Here is a 23,027-nt window from a genome sequence, read left to right on the forward strand (position 1 = left end):
ATGGAGGAACACACACACACACAAAAGATTAACCAAAGTGGTCTGACTGATAAAACATCTGAAGACATGGCTGCACTGGTGACATCATCATCCATTACTAAATCTCAGTGGCTAGAATGGTACCCGGGGGGAGGCCTCTATCTGGAAAGTCAGCTGTGGGGAGTGAGATAGGGTCAGCAGAGAAATGGACGTGAAATCCAGGGCTGGCAGAGCTTTTACAAGGTAACTAACCCATGTCAAGGGAGATATTCAGAAAAAGCATTCTCCCAAGAATCTATAAATGCCCTATGGTATTTTCCTTTTCAGTGATGATTTACATTTCTTTATTTTATTTTAAAAATGTTTTAAAATTTTTTTAACTTTTTGGCCACGTCATGCAGCTTGCAGGATCTCAGTTCCCGGACCTGGGATTGAAGCCAGGTCCTCGGCAGTGACGGCTGTGAGTCCTAACTACTGGACCACCAGAGAATTCCCTAAATTTCTTTATTTTAAAAATTGTTTTCTCAAATTTTCCTATATGTGTATTTTTAACCACTTTTTGGTTGTGGAATGCTTTTTTCAGACTGCTCACCATTCTTCTTGATTAGAGTAAAATTCGTTAGATATGCTTAATCTTTTCAAGAATTCGTTTTACTTAATGGATGAGCTATAAGTAAAATAGTCTATTGCATTCACTTCTGCTTTTATTTTATTATTTCTTTTTCCTCTTAATATCTGGAATGTACATTTTCCCCTAGCTATATATTTATCTAATATATATATATTAGCTATATGTATATATATATATATATATATATATATATATATACAAGTTTATTTTTTCCAGAAATAATATGCATTTAAGCCTCTGAATGTCATTCTACATTTTGGTTACTGTACACCTCATAGGTTTTACTATGTGCTTTTATAATTATAATATACTTCTTAGTATTTTAAGTATTATCTCATTTGGAAGTGAATAATTTCACTAAATGAAGGCTAGGGGAGTAGACAAATTTCATTATTACTTTTAAATATTATTTCTTTGTGGTCATGAAAGTGATCTATAGTGTTTTAATATTGGAAATGTAACAGTTAACAATAACTGGTTAATTTAAGTAAACATTCCATAGGCACATAAAAGGCATTGAAATTCTTGAAACTCTCAGAACAATATTCACTTGCATATATAAAAATAAAAATATGTTGAAAAAAATTTAATAAAAATGAAAACATTTTAGTTGTTTGAAACAAATTATAGTTTACCTTATCTTCTTGAAATCATTCTTTATTTAAATTTAATAATATATTCCAATTACTTTCTCCCTCACAATTTCTAATGCTATCATACTCTTTTGTTAAGAGTTACTATCTCATTATATATATTTTATGTGATCTCTTTCAAGGTATGTCTTTGAGTGGTAAATTCTCTTAGTCTGTCCTATGTTTGAAATTTTCTCTACTTTGCAATCATTAATGGATAATATGGTATACAGAAAAACTGGTCACCAATTACTTTCTTAAGCACTTTGAAGAAATCGCTCTGTTTTCTTCTGGCTTCTTACTTTGCTGATGAAGAGTCTATAATCCACCCTCTCCATTTTCTCTATCTCGTTGCCGTTTCTCTGTTAGCTCTCTTTTTACCTGGTTTATTTTAAAATAATACAGTGTCCATTTATAATTGTGATTTATAACCTTATTATTCAAGTTAAATGATTTGAAAATAGGCCTTCAAAGAATGTGAAACTTATTCTTATGGAAATAATTTTTACATCAGGTACTTTTTTCTTCTGGACTTTTGGTCCAGAATTCACCATATATGTCAATTATCCATCACAGTGTGTAATTTGGGTTTTAGTTGTTTCCTAATTTCATTGAAGATTGACTTTTTGCTCTATTTTCACAGTTTATTTTTTAATGGCTTAGAGAGACTGTAATAGGGTAAAAATGGCATTACTACATCATCTTGACCAGAAATCCAGGGTTCTTAAAGGATAATGTTTGTCTGGAAACAGTATTATGAGTTTTCTAACTTATAAGTTTTCTATTATAAGTTTTCTAACTTATCTTCAATTTTAAAATTATATGTCACAGTAAATAATTTAATTTAAAAGCATGCCAATTTCAAGAGAATTTTTCTGGTGAAGAAGCAAAGAATCTACAAAATCTTTCAAACAAATCTTACCTATGCAGTCTGGTTCAGGGTCCCATTTCCCGTTGATGCAGACTATTGGTATATATGTATCCTTCCCAGTACATTTGTAATTTATTCTGGCGTTATGATTAAATTCATGCATATATGAACTTAACAATCCTCTTGCATAAAGTCTTGGTTTTATACACCTCTTAAGTTGATTTGTTGCTATAAAAAAGGAAAATATCCATACAAGATAAGACTATTAAACAGAAACTAAACAATCACCTCAATAAAATATCTGAAATACTTATGGTATCATTAAATTATGCTTGATGCATTTAAGCAATATCCTACAAAATTATTCTTCATTTCATTACATGAGGTAGGCTGTGCTGTCGAAAAAATGAAACAGAAAGCAAAAAACTGTAGCCTGTCTTTGAATGACAAAAAAATATGTCAGAAAGTCTTTTGAGAAATGAGAGTGCGAGATGGATTCCTCGGGTCCAGGGTTTTGACTGAAGGACGGTCCTTATGGAGTTACATTCAGCCTAATGCTTAAAGGCATGAAAAGGTGTCCACTAAATCATGTTAAAGAAATATTTTCAAAGCATTTAAATAATAAAAAGAGGTGATGCGCAAGTATGTCTGTGGTAGTATAGTATTAATAAGGAGAGATAAATCTGGATGTTCCTTGAGGTTCAATCACTCCCACATTTCAGAAGCTCAGCAAAGACCCAGAGTCCCATGCCCCAGGGAGAATTTCCCTGATAACACTACCCACCCTCCAAACATGCATTTCCAATAGGCTCTTGCTTGTTGAGGTGGTTTTTATTGTTACGTCTCTCCCCTTTTGTCCACAAATATATAGATTGTTATGGAACCTTCCCCTTATTGTGTTAAAGGATGGGATAATGAGACATGGAAGTTTCTGCTACTTCTCTGCTGATAAGTGGTTTTTCTCCAACAATTCCTATTTTAAATGTACAGCACGTGATGCTGGTGATTGGATGTCTGCATCCCCCATCTACAATCAGTGACCATGAACAGTTGACACCTTCCTGGGGGTGGGAGACATTTCCTCCCAGTGAGTCATCACAGACGGCCAGTGACCAGGTGTCTGCCAGGCTCAGAGGGGTGCAACAGCTACACTCTTCATCCCCAGAAGTAGGCCGGTGGATAGTCCAAAAGTCTAGGAGATGGGGGAAGGGAGTGGCTCTGGGTTGTCTACTTTAGAATCTGGAAGACGAACAGCAGCAGAGAGTCTCACTAGTTTTTAAAGCTCAAAATTAAAGGCTTTAATATATTGGGGTTGCTGGAAATGGGACAAAGGAGGCCAGTATCTGACCTTATCAGGGAAAAACTGGCAAATACTTATGCATTATGGCTGGAAGTCCAAGGACTGCTGGAATGCAAGGGGAAAGAGCAGGGCACGAGGCAGATAGACCGATAGAAAAACCTGGAATAAATCTTATGACTTCTGTGGAGGAAACATATAAACAAGCTAATCTGGAAATCTGAAATAGAGTTAAGAGGATTTGGAAAACAGGAGAAGCAGGGATCAGGCCTCATACCTGGGTCCCCCACTCTTTCCATAAGAGGAGACTCCAAACACCCAAGAACTTAATAGAGCTCAGGCTACATAGTTATTTTGTTTGTTGTTTCGGGACCATGCAGAGGTATTTTTCTGAGCTGATGCAACAAAATAAAAATGATTAAATTGTAATTATTTATAGAAATAAAATATCCAAATTTATGGCTGGCAGTAAATTGGGAACTCAGTAAGGTTGCTGGAAACAAAATCAATATACAAATTTCAATTATTATCTTGCCTATAGAAAGCGTAACACTTCGAATATATAAAGTTATAAAAGATCCCATTTACTATACCAATGAAATCCCAAAGAAACTGGGGAAGAAACTTATACAGAAATAGTAGTAATGAGGAATCTATAATACATATGTAAAAGTTTAATATAAGATCTGAATAAGCAGGTTGATGTAGTCCACTTAAAGGTCAAGTAAAGCTTTACAGACGCTCTGCGTCTCTGACCAAGCCTAGACCAACGGAAGGGAGGTCACAAATGAGTGAGACAAAAAAGAAGGCTGGCACCTATCGACTACACCCTAGAGGAGGAGCCATTGGAATGGCAACCAGAAGCTATTATGAAAAGAGTTACTGACACTTAGTCTTAATGCTTAAAATCTATGCAAACCGAAGTGAATGTTTACCAAGGCTCTGAATTAGGCATTGGGTCCATGCAGATGGGCTCTGCTATTCTGGTACTTTATGATCTAAATAGGAAGATGGATGTCTTAGGTATAAGACAATGTGATAAATGTTATAATAAGTGTGCAGGCAGATAACACAGTGGAGAAGCTATATCCTACTGTACTGGAGTTTCAGGATGAGCATGTGGGTAGCGGAAGATGAATCACTAAAAGTTTCACAGGTGAGTGAATTTTGAGTTGAGCCTTGAAGGTGAATAGTTTTATATGTGATTAAAGTGGAGAAAGACATTTCAGGAAAAGAGTAAAGAATGAGGAAAGGCACAGAGGTTTAAGAGAACTTGGCTTTCCAGAAGCTAAAAGAAAATCAGTTTGCCTAGTTCCATCACATGGTAAATGTGGGATGGGGCAGTAGATACCTGGAAAAAGCAGTCTGGGATTCACCTAAAGCAGAGGTCCCAGGACTTCCCTGGTGGTCCAGTGGTTAAGACTCTGTGCTCCCAATGTAGGGGGCACGGGTTCGGTCCCTGGTTGGGAAACTAAGATCCCACCTGGCATGGCCAAAAAAAAAAAAAAAAAAAAGCAGAGGTCCGAATGTTCTTGATTCACAGAGCCCTTAGTGTCTCAGTAATTTTGCACAGTATCCGTAGATCAAAGGAAATCCTTAACCATTCAGTTTACAAGTAATAAGGAGCAAACAACAAGTGTCTTACATCCTAACAATTTAATACCTGGTGGGCACCAGCAAGTGCTGCTATAAATATATTTATTGATTTTAAAAGTTATAAACAATCATATATAAAATTGAGAAATGCATTCTCACCAACACACTTAGGAAGCTCAGTCCACATTCCATCAATACACGTAATTGTATTATTTCCAATCACTGTATATGTATTTCTGCAATTCAACACCACTGAAACTCCATGTCGATAGGGAGGGGCAGAGGGCTGGCCAAAGCCATTCTCAAGTTCAGGTATAGATCCACATGTTTTCCCTGGTTCTAAGAAAACATCATAAAAGATATGCTAAGCTTTAAAGTATTTTAAATCTTTTTACCTATGTATTCATATATAAGTAAAAGTAACTCTTCTGCTTAAACATAAATATCTATTTACCAACACAGGTGGGCAAAGCTGTCCACTCTCCATCCACACATTGGATTTTCTTAGGTCCCTTCATTAGAAAATCAGGATTGCAAGCGTACTCCACCATTTCACCATGTTCATACTTTTCTTGTTTGAGGTCCTTGATTTCCCCGCTGGGGAGCTGGGGAGGTTGATCACACGACTGTACTTGCCCTGTAATAAAATAAGCCGTAAATAACTCTCAAATGCGCTTATAAATATGGCAAAATGTGGACTTACTATTTTGGTTGATCTGGAGCTGAATTACATTTACACTACACTCCTATTTTTTTTCAGGTTTGTTTTTTACTGTGTATATAGTTTATTTATTATTATTTTTTATCAAATTTTGACATTTTAGTATGAATAATTTTGAACAAATTAAAGAAGAAAAATGCATAATAAACACATATATTGATCATCTAGGTATATAAATGTTACATTTTGCCCAATTTGCTTATTTTTTTGTGAAGTAATTTAAAATAAATGATAAACAGTGAGATTTTACTTCTAAATTCTTCAGAATACCTATCTGAGAAATAAGGACATTTACCTACATTCATAGAACATCTTATTACATTTCTTCAAACTAGCAATAATTTTTTAGTATAATCTTATATTCTTTCTAAATCCAAATATCCTGGTTTTCCCCTACCCACAATATTTTGCAGGTTACTTATTACATAGCCAGGCTATTAAGTTGCACCCTTAAAGATTTTAAAGTAGGTCAATAATCTATATATTATACAAAAGTTAATAAATATCAAATGTGTGGTATGATATTCACATAAATTATAGTTTTTATGAAGTAATATCTATAAACACCTAAAACAATTTGATCAAATAATGTCAACTGAAGCAAGTCACAAATTATCATTGTTTTAAATTGAATAACACATATTTACAATGATTTGATTATTTCCTTAATTATTTAATAGAAATATATCAAGGCCCATGCAATAGTTTTTAAAGTATATTTTTTTAACGAGATTAAGGGGAAAACACTCTAGCACTTCTTAATCCCAGCCACTATATTTTGATCTATAAAATCCCATTGTATATTTCAAAACACAGAGGTAGAATTACGCCTTGATAAAAAAAAATAATAATAATCTATGCAACTCAATTACTATGGCCTATCACCCCTCCTCCTTCTCAGTTAAAATACCACCTTTCACATTTTTTGCGGTTTGTCAATTACAGATACGAGTCAATAAAATACATAGATTTAATATAAAAATCTAATTCTTGTTTCATCAATTCTAAAATAAATATTGACCTTTGCATGTTGGAAAATTAGGTGACCACCCAAATTGGTAACATTGAACTGAATCCGGCCCAACTCTTCTAAGTCTTTCTCTGCAGGAGAATTTCAACACGTCTCCAACTTTGTATTTTTCTTGTTTTGGATGAGCATCTACATTTGCTTCCAAAAGTGGAAGATGACATTCTATTTCTAAAGATAAAATTAAAGTAAATGAATATATGTGAAGTAATCATTGTGAAAATGAATTTAACATCTGCTATATAAAAATAAGATTCAGGGAGCTTCATATACAGAGCAGCATATATTCTTGCCTTTAAAAAAATATTTGCATCCAACAAATATGTGTAAGACCCTTTAGAAAAATTAGGAAATTGAGTAGCAAGGTAAAATTTGTATGACAATCTCTTCAGGATTGTAATAGACAAGTTCTGAGAAGTTACTTATAAAATAAATTATTCACTTTGTTTAGTTAACAATAAAAAGTTAATAACTTTTATAATTTGTTTATAAAATAGAATAGGAATAATTTTCACACTCAAAGCACATGAAAAGCCCTCTTTCTGGGCTTCCCTGGTGGCACAGTGGGTGAGAGTCCGCCTGCCGATGCAGGGGACGAGGGTTCGTGCCCTGGTGCAGGAAGATCCCACGTGCCCCGGAGCGGCTGGGCCCGTGAGCCGTGGCCGCTGAGCCTGCGCGTCCGGAGCAGGGAGAGACCACAACACAGAGAGGCCCGCGCACCGCAAAAAAAAAAAAAAAAAAAAAAAAAGACTTCTTTCCAGTAATAAAAATTAAAGCACGATGTATTTAATTACATTTTCTCATTAAAAATGATGGTTATGTTTAGAAAGTAGATAACTGGGATGCTTGAAAAAGACATAGAAATTTTAAGTAGGAGGGAGCATGAAAAAGCAATTCTTAATTTTATAAACAAGGAACTAAATATCAAAACTTTTTCAAAAACACATGGCTCAGTTGTCTCTAGATTTCTGAATCTTTCCATTATACCCAACTGTATCACCTGTAAAAAATTAACAGAAACCTCAATTCAATAACGTCAGGAGACCAGAAGGGGGAGCGCTCACACCCTGTGATCATAACAGAGCCCAACAGGAAGAAGAAAGACTCTTCTTTCCAGCAAGGACTCAGCCAATGAAAAGCCATTGTTTACACAGTCCTCCTGACTTCCTTTTCTGCTCCGTAGCAGAGGTCTCCCTGCCTTCATGCAGGGACTTGCGCGTGGCTCTTCATGGTTGCTGACCCCAAGCTGCAATTCTCCGCTGATCCCAAGTAAACTCATTGCTGGAGAAATAACTGACAGTCCATTTATTTCAGGTCAACCTAGTATGTTTGTAAAAACTAAAACATTATGAATACCTTCTGATTCAATTAGAAATGGTTGTATAAATGAATATATGTGTGTATCTTTCTCATTTGACCTTCTGTTATTAAAGATTCATTTATAAAATAATATATTGAAATTCACATGTGAAAATATACATGGCAATGAAGACAAAATAAACACTCTCAATAGATCAGGCACACATCAAAAAAGTGCAATGAGATATTTTCTAATTAAATAATCTCAGAAATGTTCTCTAAACTACCCAGTTTTATGTATCGTTATTGGCAATTTAATGGTTTAATAACAGTTTACTCATGCATATCCCTCTAAAATGCAACTCACTCAGCTTCTATAAAATTTACATCCTTGTATCTGTATTTTATGCCAATATTTTGCACAACAATTCTTTACTGATTGTTTACATTATTTTTCTTATCCAATTGGGAAAAAAAGTTCCATTGAAAATATTTGATCTTGGATGATACAGGATTTTCCAGCTTGTTTATTCATGCACAGTTATTATATGGTGCTGTAGACGGAATAATGGCCCCCCAAAATGTTCATATCCTAGTCTCTGAAACTTGCAAATGTGTTACCTTACATGGAAAACAGACTTTGCAGATGTAATTAAGATAAAGTCCTTGAGAAGGAGAGATTATTCTGAGTTACCTGTGCAGTGGTGGGTCCAGCGTGATCACAGGGGTCTTTATAAGAGAGACGAGGGTCAGAATCAAAGTAGAAAATGTGACAACAGAGCCAGAGGTTGAAGTGATTTGAAGAAGTGGCCATGAGCCAAAAAATGCAAATGGCTTGGAGAAGTGGTAAAAGGCAAGAGACAGGTTTTTTCCAGAAGGAATCTTGATTTGACACATTTTACATAAATGCATACACCTTACCAGAGCAAGCATTTTTTTTTTTTTAACTTTTTATTTTATATTGAAGTATAGTTGATTAACAATGTTGGCTAGTTTCAGGTGTACAGCAAAGTGATTCAGTTCCACATATACATGTATCTATTCTTTTTCAAATTCTTTTCCCAATTAGCTTGTTACAGAATATTAAGCAGAGTTCCCTGTGCTCTACAATTGGTCCTTTTTGGTTATCCATTTTAAATATAGCAGTGTGTACATGTCAATCCCAAACTCCCAACTTACCCCTTTGCCCCACCCTTCCCCACTGGTAACCATAAGTTCGTTCTCTAAGTCTGTGAGTCTGTTTCTGAGGTTCCTTAAAAAACTAAAACTAGAGCTACCATATGATACTATAATCCCACTCCTGGGCGTATATCTGGAGAAAAACATGGTTCGAAAGGATACATGCACCCCAGTGTTCATTGCAGCGCTGTTTACAATTCCCAAGACAAGGAAGCAACCTAAATGTCCATCAACAGAAGAATGGATAAAGAATATGTGGTATATACATACAATGGAATACTACTCAGCCATGAAGAAGAATGAAATAATGCCATTTGTAGCAACGTGGATGGACCTAGAGATTGTCATACTGAGTGAAGTAAGTCAGACAGAGAAAGAGAAATATTGTGTGATATCGCTTATATGTGGAATCTAAAAAAAAAAAGATACAAATGAACTCATTTACATGACAACTTGATTTCAGGATGTGGACCTCCAAAACTCTAATATAATCCATTTGTATATGGCATGCAAGCAACCTTATTCTGAGTAGGCTAAGAGCTTTGCAAAGATCTGTTACTACGTCATATTTTACTTTGGCTTCTTAAAGCTATGTGGACATACCTTGAATTTTGACGATTGCTACTTAGGAAACATCTTTCTAGAAAGCCTACCAAAAAGAAACCCACCCAGAATTGTTTTTATTTTCTAGATAAACAAGTACTTACCATGGCATATGGGCAAATGGGACCAGCCATCTTCACCACACACTATGGAGCCTGTGGTACGTCCATCTTTGTTCTCATAGCCATCGTGGCATTCATAGTCCAGCCTGTCGTTGAGCTTAAACCACGTGTTCTCACCTTTGTTTCTGGCATTCACTAATACCGGCCTATCACAGGACTCTGAGGCAAATAAAAATCAGAATTTTATTTCTACTGTTAACCCCAAGCACACAACCAGCCAACAATAACATTTAACAACCATTATGTCTTAATAAATAAATGACCTTATAGAAAACATCATTACTAATAATTTAATAAAAATTAATTTTAGTTACATTTTCCTTATATATCCATTCTTGGATAAAATACAGCAAGTCTTTGGTAAAAAATACATATATATATTTATATATATGTAGTTCTATCTGTCTATAGTATATATTCTAACAGTAATGCACTAAAAACATTAGTTCTCTGGATAAGATACCGTGTAGTTTACTGCTTACCGAGAGCCATAGAGCCGCAGTTCTCAGAGCCCCCGTCCCTAATCCATCCGGCCCCGATGCACCAGATGCAAAGGCAGCCTGATGTCATCCTGCCCGTGCAGTGGCTTTGCGCCATAGGAAAGGAACCTCAACACTATAAGACTTGAGCTCCTACAGGGTAGCTGGTACACTGATCTATTCTCCTCTCAGGAGAGAAAGGGAAAGAGAAATCTCCTCTGGAAGTTATGAACACCTCCTCAAACAGACAGCTATGGCCTTAAAAGACGCCAGGCTGCTACAGCCTCACAAACTCTCTGTCCCGAGCCGCCCCGCTGTGCTGGGAGTGAGTGGCCCTCAGATGTGTGCGAATCTTCCTTCCTGAGTGCCCTCTGCCCCAGGAGCTCCCTTGTATTCTTTCCCCTCTGGGTGCAGCCACACACTGCGGTCTCTGGAAAGTTCTCTCGCTCTGAGGGACTTTCCTGGCGTCCCCCTAACCCCATGGCACCCAAATAAAGCTCACGGTGTGTGACTGCCACCCCGAGGTCATGTCTTTGTCCTCAATGAGCCTCAGAATCATCGAACTCACAATGACATAAATGGCATTTGGGGACTGTGCTATTTTCACTTTGAAGCCTGTCTATAGATGGGGGGAAGCAACAGAAAAAATTTTTTTACAGACTCCGGAATAACAGTTTCTGCGTTTATGTGTTCAGATAGATTTTCAGTAACAGTTAAATAATAATGCAGTAAGTGTCCGAAAGAGTTGTATTCAGATACATAAGTACATATACTAATAGAAAGAATGTTCTCTTCTGTAGTAGTGTAGTTTGTGATAGATTATTCTTCTTAATTTTAGTAAAAGTAAAGAATTCACACTTGGCTTTTAGAACTCCATAAACTGAGGATATTATAAGAAAAGATTTTATACCTCTTCTTTACTAAGAATCTATGAAAAGAACAGAAATTAAAAGAAAAGGGGTAAGAAGTAGAAGAAGATATAGAAGTTGAAGTTTCTGAAAATATGACTGAGTAAAACTTAGATAATAATAAGCTTACGACATCAATTTTAAGAAATCTGCATTAAGAAAGAGAATAAAATATCCCTGTATAACTTCAAATCCTACCAAATTTAATATTTTTTCCATTCCTCTTAACTTGATTAAAGAGTACAGATTTAGCACTTTTTTTCCTCTAAAAAAACTATAAAAATCAGAAATCCATTGGTAGTGTAAGTTTCCCAGAAACAATAGCCTGCCACCCACCCATACCTTTCAAGTATTCACAAATTATAAGAATTTCTAGACCTGTTCCTTCTCTGCAGCATCAGATTATGGATTGAAAAGGGCTTCGTATTAGTGTCCTTTGAACACTGCACCACGGATGCAGCTTATTCCGTAGACTCACAACTTGTATTAAAAGGAACAAGAAATCAACTACAGGAGACTAAGAATTTGAAAATGGTGAAGATAAGTGAATAAAGATCTTAGTCTCAAGTAAATTAAGCTATGCCTGAAGCTCTCTAAACCTAATTAGTTTTCTTTCCATTTAAACAATAATGGCATTTCTTATAGGAAAAAAAAAAAGACTCAAGATAAGGATTATCTCCTTTGAGGAGATGGAAAAACATAACCAAGGAAGTTAACTCAATCTGGCATAGGAGTATAATGTACTTTATTAATACCCTTTTTTTTTTAAAACGAGTTTGACATCATTTTATATGGTATCACCTAATTCCTGAAGAAGGAAAAAAAATAGCTGAAGTAAACTTTCATGTTGCAGGTTCAGAAAAATGCATAGGAAAATATAAAATTACTTACTAATACACATTGGTTGACTAGACCATCCACCTTGCAAACACCGAACTGTCCCTGACGTTTTTCCATCTGCTGTTGCATATCCTGGTTTGCATTTATATTGTGTTTCTCTATTTATGGGATAAGCATATTCTGATTCAGACAAAAACCCATTGCCAACTACAATATCCGTTTTTAAACATTTTTCTGAAAAAAAAAAACCATGGAAAATATAAGTATTTGTTAAAATTTTTCATGATAAATCAATTAATATGACTATAAAAAGAAAAAAGTAAGCCTCATACCAGGAAAACTACAGGTTAGAATTATCCTTACGGTCCACATTTTTAGTTTGTTAAAAATAAACTAGCTATAAAGTCTCAAAGAAAATATTCTAGGAAACTATATAAAATATTTTACATAGAATAAGGCAAATCATAAAAAACTGTGTTGTTCTTGAAAAAGCAAGCAAAGAACTCTTGCCAGTAGAGTTTTGGTTTGCAAAAGAGAAATTTGATTCAGTAATTTAATAATTCCCTATAAAGAATTATGGGTGATTTGCAATAAACTGGACCCCTTGCTTAAGTTTTTACACTGGTTTGGACTTCTTGGTGGTCAGAATTCACTTAACTCGAGTCTCAGACCAGGTCCTGTATCAGATCAGAAGTGTATCAGATCAGAATTTGTAACTGGGGAACCGAACAATGAGAACAGGGAAAATGAGGCTGTGATTAGCTCATCTGAGGCCAGGTTTTCACTCAGCTAGACTTTCCGTTCCTTTAGTTGTTAAGGAGTAGGATTCTGTGATTTCATATGCTCATTGTTTTTATTGTAAATGACGGGGGTAGGCTGAACGGTGGCCCCCAAAGATGTCCACATTATAATCCCCAGAACCTGTGAACGTTAAAAACGGCCAAAGAATTTTGCGGCTGTCAAATCCAGTCGAGGATCTGGAGATGGGGCAGTTTTCATGGGTTTTCCAGGTGGGCCTGATGTAATCACAATGGTCCTCATAAGAGGGATGCAGGAGGGGGTCAAAGTCATACAGAAGATGATGTGATGGTGGAGAGAGAGGGACAGGGAGAAAAATATTTGAAGATGTTAAACTACTGACTTTGGAGATGGAGGAAGGGGCCATAAACCAAGGAAAGCAGGTGACCTCTGGCAGCTGGAAAAAGTACAGAACCAGAGTCTTCCCCAGAGGTACCAGGAGAAGCCAGCCCTGCTTACACCTTGACTTGAGCCCAGAGAAACTGGTTTTGGATTTCTGGGCTCCAGAACTGTAAGAAAATAGATTTGTGTTGTTTTAAGCCACCAAGTTTGTGGCAATCTGTTACAGCAGCCATAGGAAACAAATACAATGACACACAAATAGTGAAGCACCATCGTGTAGAGTTTTACAATTAGATAAATTGGTTTTAAAGTTTGCCTTTAAATATTCTATCAATTTAATTATAGCCTATAAAGACAGCATCACACATGATCACAAATGACCTCTGACCTTTTCAGCAAGAATATGGGAGCTATACTGAAAATCATTTTGGTCACTGAAGCCCATATGACTTTCACCAAAATAGCAGAAACTTCAGAATTTTAGACTTTGTTCATTTTTGAAAATTTTTTCAGAAACGTATTCTTAAGTTACATACAATTGTGTATCAATAAATCAAGAAGAGGTAAATTAGCAGGTAGAGCAGATACAGTGGTCTCCTAATTTTAAATAATTGGGAGTCAAAGAATTGAAAACTGATAGAACACTTTAGAGATGTCTATGAACATTTAATAACTCAACAAATGGCCAAAATAATACTGTTCAAATGTAGTATTGTGATCTGATGATAAAAATAAGCATCAAGTTGTTTTTATCAAATAATATAAAAAGTTATAGTAAAAAAAGGATGCGACAGAGTATAGGAAATGTCAAATGTAGTCCTTAAGATGAATTTGCGAGTTGGTAACATTGATACGTAAAGTAGAAACAATTCATAAAATAGTTTTTGTTTGTCTGAACCTATGAAAATTACCATAAGAGAGAAATCACTATATCTACATATATATGTAGATATGTGTATATATATATATATATATATATATATATATATATGTATATGTATAAATGGTCAGATAGATAGATGTAATAGACTGATAATTGGACAAGGGCTGCGATGGGTTTTGCACATATTTTGTTTTATATAACTTTAGGGGCTGTCATTTACATAACTTGAGTAACTGAATTCAGGTACCTGTTTTGGAAGGTAAGCTAATATTGCTTCATGTTGACTGCCTGCACTGGTAGTGACCTTACTATGCTAAGAAAATAAAACCAAAGATATTTCAAAAATGTGCTTTCTTTCTAAGACAATGGCGTTAAGAGAAAACCCAATACGTGTGATTTACAATGTTGTTATTATTGCCACAAACTTTAAATGCATGTATCATGATTAATTTAATGAAAGGATTAATGATTTTGTCAGCATTTCCACGGCCTATTCTGGGGAACAAAAGGTGTGCGAACTTCAGGAAAGGTTTAGAACCCTTGTTCTAGATATTTATGTCTTTTTCTCTATTCTTTTCTAATAGTCCTCTTAACTGATTTTTCATCTTGCTGTATCTCTCTGCACTATTTCATTATCCAGTCTTTTTTATTTCCTCCATTACCACTTGAATCCTCCTTTTAAAAAAAGTCATTTCTCACTAAATATTTGTCAATAAATCTAACACAGTTGGTATAAAATATGAGCTTCCACCACAGGTGGGAAAAGCTTAGAGATTTAAATAAAGAAAAATCTTTCAGGTTTTAGTCATTGTTAATGAGAAAGCAGTGGCGGGGGGACCTATTGGTTTAAACTTCTCCTTTTACAGATGAGCAACCTTAGCTCAAATAGGTGGTCATTGACTCATGGACACAAAGGTAACGTTTCTCAGGACCGGTGCTGGAGCCCAGTTGCCCTGGAACGTCATTGACCCTCCACGGTGTTCTGAATCCACCATCCGACCTTCGATCTACAGCGTTCTGCTGGGTACCTCCACTTGGGAGACCCTTGACTTCCTGCTTCTACTCTGCTAAACTCAGAATGTCCTCTTGTATTTGTGGAATATTTAGCAACAGGCAGAAAGAGAAGGCGCCCATGTTCAGATGAGAACTTGAAAGATAAGATGCTATGCTTCTTGTCTGAATGCAAAATACACTAAATTTTGAAGCAGGTTAATTTTGGCTACTTAGTTTCTAAGTACTATTACCCATTAAAAGGAACCAGGACTCACTGGAGATGTGGCTGATTCCAGTTCTGGGTCAGGGTGAGTATGAATTAAACCTGGGATGCTTTTTGTGCCACAAAACAACAGAATTGTTCAGAGGCAAATGGCGTCTTACAAAATGTAACCCACCCAGCTTGGGTGCGTCACCTCTGCTCCGATGCAGTTGTCAGGTTTCTGAAATTCAGTTGTTGGGCTGGCAGTTGCCATCACCCCACAAAGAGAAGAGAGCTTGTTCTAGAGATGGAGAGGACAGTAAAATATTTGTACCTTAACTGAAGCCTATACATCATGACCCTGTTCAACCACTGGACATTTCAGATATGATGTCAATAAATTCATTCTTTTATTTTTTTGGCAAATATAGGTCATGTTTAAGCCCTTTGTAATTGAAACAAACCATGGCCTCACTGGTAACTGAAAGACTGCTGTCATTCAAGCTGCTTTAACAAGACTCTGTTTTCTACAGGTTTAAATTTAAATATTGAAGATGTGGAATAATTTTGATAACATAATTGCTTTTTAAAAAAAGCATACCAGAAGACTTCACTTCCTGGCAAGATGGGGTAGCTGGTATCAGCATCCCCTCCCACTGGTTGAAAAGTTAGAAAACTGTAAAAAGTATATTTCCGGAAACCTGGAAACTAGGCAGTGCAGGTCTGTGATGATCAAGGAAAGCCGGATAAACAAAATCCAAACCCCAGAGCATATCTGTGAGTGAGCCAGCTCCCAGGGAGGGAGAAGCCAGGCAGGGTCCTGTGGTCTTTCTGAGAAGAGCAAGATAAGAGTTTTGGAGGTCATAGTGGCTAGACTTCACAGGGCAGAGTACCAAAGGATGGGTGTTATGATGAGAAACAGCTAGAGAAGTTTTTATGTCTCCTTGAATCTCTGGTTGAATAATAAACTGTGCAGGCATAGAGTTAAGAATGATTACAGGAAGCTAGAAGGATAATTATAAGAGTTCACGCAGGTCTGGGAGATGCCACCATATTATAAAGTTTCCAATGGATTGTTTTCCAGATTTTAAGCCACTGACAAATAGAAATAACTCTCACAAGTGCAAAATTTTTAAAACATAGAAATTGATTGCTTATTGAAATCAAGCATGTGAATTTAATATTAACACAAAAGGTTAATTATTAAAAACTGTCTTAGCTTTAAGACATTTTAACTGGTATTGGATTTTTTCGCTTTAATAGTCTACTTTTGTAGTTGTTTATTTTCAACTAACGTGACCATTTTAATGTACTGCAAAATATAAATGGGCGTTACTTTAACATAAAGTACTATCTTCAAGTGTTTGTATTCTTGTCTAATATTTCTTTTTATTACATGCATTTGTTTTGTGTAGGCAGGCAAGTTGTTATTTGTACAATCATTCAGAGACATTTGGAACTCAAAAACAAATGTGTAATGATAAAAGCAAGTGGTGAAATCTATATTTAACACCTGACAGTAGATTTATTTCTTTTTAAAAAATCACGGGGCTTCCCTGGTGGCGCAGTGGTTGAGAGTCCGCCTGCCGATGCAGGAGACACGGGTTCGTGCCCTGGTCCGGGAAGATCCCACATGCCGCGGAGCAACTAAGCCCGTGAGCCATGGCCGCTGGGCCTGCGCGTCCGGAGCCTGTGCTCCGCAACGGGAGAGGCGACAACAGTGAGAGGCCCGCATACCGCAAAAAAAAAAAAAAAAAAAAAAAAAATCACGACATATTCCAGGATCTAAGAAGTCAGGATGTTACTTACTGGTGGATACGCATTCAGGAGGGGAGGACCAGCCACCTTCTGCACATGCAATGATGCTCTGATGATTTGGGAGGCTGTAGCCTTTATCACAGGCAATTTTAACAGTGTCGCCTTCCAGGTGTGTTCGTCCTGAAGATGTAGAATGACCGTTTTCCACGAAAGGAAAGAAACACAGTCCTAGGGACCAAAAGTTGTTCAATGTACCAGATGGAAGTGGTAAAACAATAGTAAAAGACATTTGCATTTTACAATCTTTTTTTTAAATGGAAAAATTTCAAAGCTAAAATTAAGTATGAAAATAAAATTTTAAAAGAATTTAGATTATACTACTATATTGATGAAATATATACTTTTCATATATATTTCATATACAAGAGGAAATTAACATTTCATTCTGTTTTTCTATAGTTTTTATAATAAAATATTTTATTTTTATAAACGTTTTTAGGTATAAACAATATATCTATTTTTCTCTTAATTCTCATAAATGTTTCTTACAGAAAAATCATTATTATCTCCTTTGTTGGCTCATTTATTCGGCTCCCCCATTGTTTTTCTCTTTTAATACACTTATTACCTCCTGAGTATGCTCTTCACGTTTATTGAAGGGTTAAAACAGACATAATTTTAAGGACAAAAGAAGTGATTTATGGAAAATGTAAAAGTGTAGATACTAAAACTTATGCAAGCCTTGCAATATTCAAGAGAATGGTACATTTCAAAAGAGAATGTATATGGACAATGACTGTTTTTTAAAGAAAAAATATGACCAGGCTGATACCAAATGAATATTAGGAAATAAATATTGAGTGAAATATATTTATCAGTTTTTAAAATTAATATATGCAGCATAGGGCTTCCCTGGTGGCGCAGTGGTTGAGAGTCCGCCTGCCGATGCAGGGGACGCGGGTTTGTGCCCCAGTCCGGGAAGATCCCACGTGCCGCGGAGCGGCTGGGCCCGTGAGCCATGGCCGCTGAGCCTGCGCGTCCGGAGCCTGTGCTCCGCAACGGGAGAGGCCACAACAGAGAGAGGCCAGCGTATCAGAAAAAAAAAAAAAAAAAAAATGCAGCATACTTCTAGATGATACAAGAAAGTTCAGATATTTATTCCTCATTTGGTTTTATAAAAGCTTCTCAATAAAAGAAGGACTCATCGCTCATCTTTGCTGGCTCCTCTCGTCCTGATGCCTGTGACCCTCTGTCAAGACCTCGTGACTGCGTCTGCGACACCCTCCTCCACTCCCGGAACGTTCGCCCCCATCGGGCGTTTACTCACTGAGACACTTTGGTGCTGGTGACCATCCACCCGCTGTGCATGTTATGCGAGTCCAAAAGGATCTTGAAGGCGACATAAAATTATATTCACAGGAATAATAGAAAACTTTCCCAATAGGAAGTGGGAAAAATGGCTTGTATTTCTTTTCGTTATATAAAATTCCATGGTTTATTTTTGGAAAATCACAATGTCTCACTGGGAAAAATAAAACAAAACTGAAGTATTAAATATGAATGTACATTTGTGAATCATCAAATCATGTTTTAATCATCTTATGGATACTGTTTTCTTTCATCCAGCTTGAATTCCTTTCGCTTAATGCCTTCCACTGTACTAATTAGTTAAGAACAAAGAAAGAGCTCTAATTATGAGTACAAGAGTATTTGAAGAGGCTGTAGTCAATGCATGTAAAATGTACATGTTGGAGTCATGTACAATATAACCTGTTTTGTAGTATCTTCAAGAAGAAAATTTCACACAATGAGTTAGGAACCAAGCAGAGCAGGACAGCAGGAGACCTCACTGGTCTACATGGCATGCTGGCATCTCCATTCATCTCCTTTCTCTAGTCTGAAACATAGTCCTAGGTATGTCCACGCGAAGTCTCTATCTTGTCTGTTTTCTCCTGGTACAGTGAAGATGAAGTAGATTTTTTTTCTTCTTATTTGGAAAAAGAAAAAAAAAAAAACTTACAGAGACTCAGCTCACAAATTAGTTAACCAGGGAAATTCCGCCTTTCCACTTATCTAGAGGTAATTCTCAATGTTGCACAATATTTGAAACTAGTAATTCCAGTAGTATTTCACCTGTGAAACCTGACGTTGCTCATCTCAGTGTTTAAAAATGTTACATTAGATAGTTTTGAGAAAAGACCCCCTCACACATTGAGAGTAGTACTTCCCATAATTCTTTGACAGATATTCTTTGTCCACCCCTCAAATTACGGTATTTGATTTCCATGCATTTCTATACAGCACCTGCATATTCTTTGCTACCCATCGTCACCTCACTTCCAGCTCCAGTTGTCCCTATTCTACCCATCCTTCAAAGCTCATTCTTCAACATTCAGCAAACAGTCACTGTGCATATCAGTGCTGGTGCTGGCTCTGAATGTTAAATCTCTTCACGGTCTCCTTTACCCAATTACCCACTGCAAAAGTAGAAAATAATTTCTCAGGTCCCTACTTTCTGATAAAACCTTGTGAGTATATTTCCTATGGGATGCGCGTGGATACACACACACACACACACACACACACACACACACACACACACACAATCTTGCAATCTATTTGTTTACATGGTTTGCTTTCCTCATAGGACACTGTAAGTTGTAAAGAGACATAGAGTTTTCATTCTTTTGAGCTTTTTGATGCCATGTGAAGCATATAGTGTTTGATAAATATTTTACTACTGAAAGCATGCAGAATTTTCGACTTATACAAAAGTGTTACTTTAGACTGGCTCTTTGGCCAGTCTCTCAATAGGCATATAAACAGTAGTGCAACACAAACATACAAGTCATTTAACATCTATACAACTGTCGGATAGAGCTTCACTAAAGGTTCTCCAGGAGACTAGATTGAAGCTTGAGCATCTTTTTCTGGATTAGGGGTGGTCAAAATCATACATATGATTATATTTCATACTCATCTTCCTCTGCTTTTTTCCCCCATTTAGAAATCCCCTCTTACTGTCCATTCTAAGTGGTGTTTAAAACAACATATACCAGACACAGAGGTTAAAAAAGAATCAAAAACACCCATACACACAGTTCTTCAGTGAGGATGTGGTGAAAATCTAGCCCTTACTGTAGGCTAACCAGAGAAGTCGGTATTTTTAATTGGCAAAGCAATGTGTGTTATTGGAGAAAAATTCCTTTTTTTCCCCTTAGTTAACTCTTGTCCTGTGATCATAACTCAATGATAAAAGTAAAAACAAACTAGAATGAGTTTCAAGTCTGTAGAGATAATGTTTTGCAACTTTTTAAGGGTAGGTCATAAAAGGGAAGAATTTTATGGTTCCTATTTTTTATTATGTTAGGACTGAAGAGACACTGCCCAAAGAAAACTTCAACTATGTGCAAAAATTAGCAAGCAACCAAACAGCAAAATAAATGCTTTCTGAAAATCAAACATTAAAACCCATGACTAAAATCCCATTTTAGTTTAATCAGTTAGCCTAGACCTTGTTAGATTTCATTTGCAATTATTTGGATATGATGAATTTTACTTCAACACGAAATAAAATGTGACAATTTTTTAAATATTGTGAGGCATAGTGTTTGGTGTTAATGGAGAAGTGATGTACATTTTTTTTCATTCTCAACCTTTGTTGAAAAGCTCAGAAAAAGCAAATAATTTATTGATATTTCACTAGTTTTATTACATATAAAAATAAGGATATACTCTACTGTTCTATTAAAAGAGATAAGACACTAATTCAAAAAGATATATACACCCCAATGTTCACAGCATCATTACTTACAATAGCCAGGATTCGGAAGCAACCTAAGTGTCCATAGATAGATGAATGCATAAAGAAGATGTGGTATTTGTACATATGATGGCATATTACTCAGCCATAAAAAAAGATGAAAATCTTACCATTTGTGATAACGTGGATGGATCTGGAGGGCATTATGCTAAGTGACATAAGTCAGACAGACAAAGACAAAAACTGTATGACCTCACTTACATATAAAATCTAAAAAGCAAGACAAACAAAGAAACAAACAAGAGGAAACGAAAACAGACTCACAGATAGAACAAACAGGTGGTTTCCAGAGGGGACGAATGTGGTGGAGGGGTTAAATAGGTGAAGAGGATTAAGAGGTACAAACTTTCTGTTTTAAATAAATAAGCCACAGGGATGTAATGTACAGCATAAAGAATATGATCGATAATTTTGTAAGAACTTTGGGGACAGATGGTTACTAAGACTTATCATGGTGACCATTTCATAATGTAAGCAAATGTTAAATCACGATGTAGCACAACTGAGAGTGACATACTATTGTACATCAAACTATATTTTAATAAAAAGTAAATAAATAAGAGATTTTTCTTTAGCAAGTGATAATTAGGTTGAAATAGGAAATTCTTGGTTGTAATAATATTTAAATCTTAAATTCAAAAATGAAAATTCAAACACGTTGAATGTGTCCAAATTTTCTTGGGATACTTTTCCTGGTCAGTGGCGTTGCAGAATTTATGCAGAATTACACTGGTACTTCATTCTTTTGACTTCATTATATGCAGATTTTTCGGCATTTAATTCCTCTCCAGATTTTGTATTTGGTGGCTATTTACACTTCATAACTTAAAGAACAGAGAAAATTTATTTAATTTTATTTTCCTTTAATTGCATATTAGAAAATATTTCCATAAAACTAAAAGCGATGATCCTTCTTTCACCATGTTCTCACCCGTGTACTCATTTCAAAATATATGTACACGCAACCAACACACACATTTGAGAGAGGAAATAAATACTCAGAGCTGTTTTCATGTTTTCAGCTTACCTTGTCCGCCCGCAATAGAAATCCGTAAGATTAGGAGGACAACTGAGACCAACATGCCAGTTACCCCAGTCGCGTGTAATTGAAAATGGTCCACCAGTGATGGCGAAAGCAGCTCTGAAGGCTGCTTTCATTTACAGTTATACGCATGACTGTGAATTCAGTGCACTACCAGGAAGCCAGTGTAATGAAATCCTTTTGGTAAATATCAAAGTTCACACAGGGTAGTGTGAAATAACTAAATAACGTCTGATCAACGTTTTCACGTGAATGCTCTGAACTCATCTCTTGATATTTGAGCACAGTACTAGCTGTGCAACTTCTTTGTGGTTGCACTTACTACGTTTTTTATAAGGTTTCCTTCTTATTTATTTATTGAAAGAATTTTTTTGGCTGCGTTGGGTCTTAGATGTGGCACGCGGATCTTCATAGCAGTGCACGGGCCTCTCTCTAGTTGTACTTCTCTCTAGTTGTGGTGCGAGGGCTCCAGAGTGTGTGGGTTCTGTAGTTTGTGGCATGTGGGCTTAGTTCCCCGTGGGATGTGGAATCTTAGTTCCCCCACCAGGGATCAAACCCACGTCCCCTGCATTGGGAGGGGGATTCTTAACCACTGGACCACCAGGGAAGTCCCAATATGCATATTTTAAACCAACCTTGCATCCTATGAATAAGCCCACTTGGTCATTGTGTGTGATCCTTTTGATGTGCTCTTAAATTTGGTTTGCTAGTATTTTGTGAGGATTTTTTGCATCTATATTTATCAGTGATATTAGCTTTTAATTTTCCTTTTGTGTAATGTCTCTTATCTGGCTTTGGTGTTAGGGTAACGCTGACCTCATAAATAAATTTAGAAGTCTTCCCTCCTCTTCAGTATTTCAGAAAAGTTTGAGAAGGACTGATATTAATTCTTTTTTAAATGTTTGGTAGAATTCAACAGTGAAACTGTCTGGTCCTGGGCATATTTTGTTGGAGGATTTTGATTACTAATTCAAACCCTAACTTGTTATTGGTCTGTTCAGA

At 36.1% G+C, this 23,027-nt stretch overlaps 1 protein-coding gene across 2 annotated transcripts in view; it reads right to left on the bottom strand.

Annotated features, from left to right (window-relative positions):
- LOC131747322 (complement factor H-related protein 5-like) overlaps window positions 1–22,065 on the bottom strand; it is a 34,038-nt gene extending 11,973 nt beyond the window's left edge. The window contains exons 1-7 of one of the 2 annotated variants that reach the window (XM_059049156.1): window positions 22,011–22,065; window positions 18,488–18,682; window positions 17,212–17,388; window positions 6,749–6,925; window positions 5,461–5,643; window positions 5,166–5,345; window positions 2,165–2,341 (exon numbers count right to left, since the gene is read on the bottom strand). In XM_059049156.1, the coding sequence (XP_058905139.1) occupies window positions 2,165–2,341; window positions 5,166–5,345; window positions 5,461–5,643; window positions 6,749–6,925; window positions 17,212–17,388; window positions 18,488–18,682; window positions 22,011–22,065 (1,144 nt within the window). The remainder of the gene's footprint in view (window positions 1–2,164; window positions 2,342–5,165; window positions 5,346–5,460; window positions 5,644–6,748; window positions 6,926–17,211; window positions 17,389–18,487; window positions 18,683–22,010) is intronic. The other variant, XM_059049222.1, reaches the window with a different exon arrangement.
- Between the last annotated feature and the right edge of the window lie 962 nt (window positions 22,066–23,027).

The sequence above is a fragment of the Kogia breviceps genome, chromosome 1 (assembly GCF_026419965.1).
Source record: "Kogia breviceps isolate mKogBre1 chromosome 1, mKogBre1 haplotype 1, whole genome shotgun sequence".
In the NCBI taxonomy this organism is placed as follows: domain Eukaryota; kingdom Metazoa; phylum Chordata; class Mammalia; order Artiodactyla; family Physeteridae; genus Kogia; species Kogia breviceps.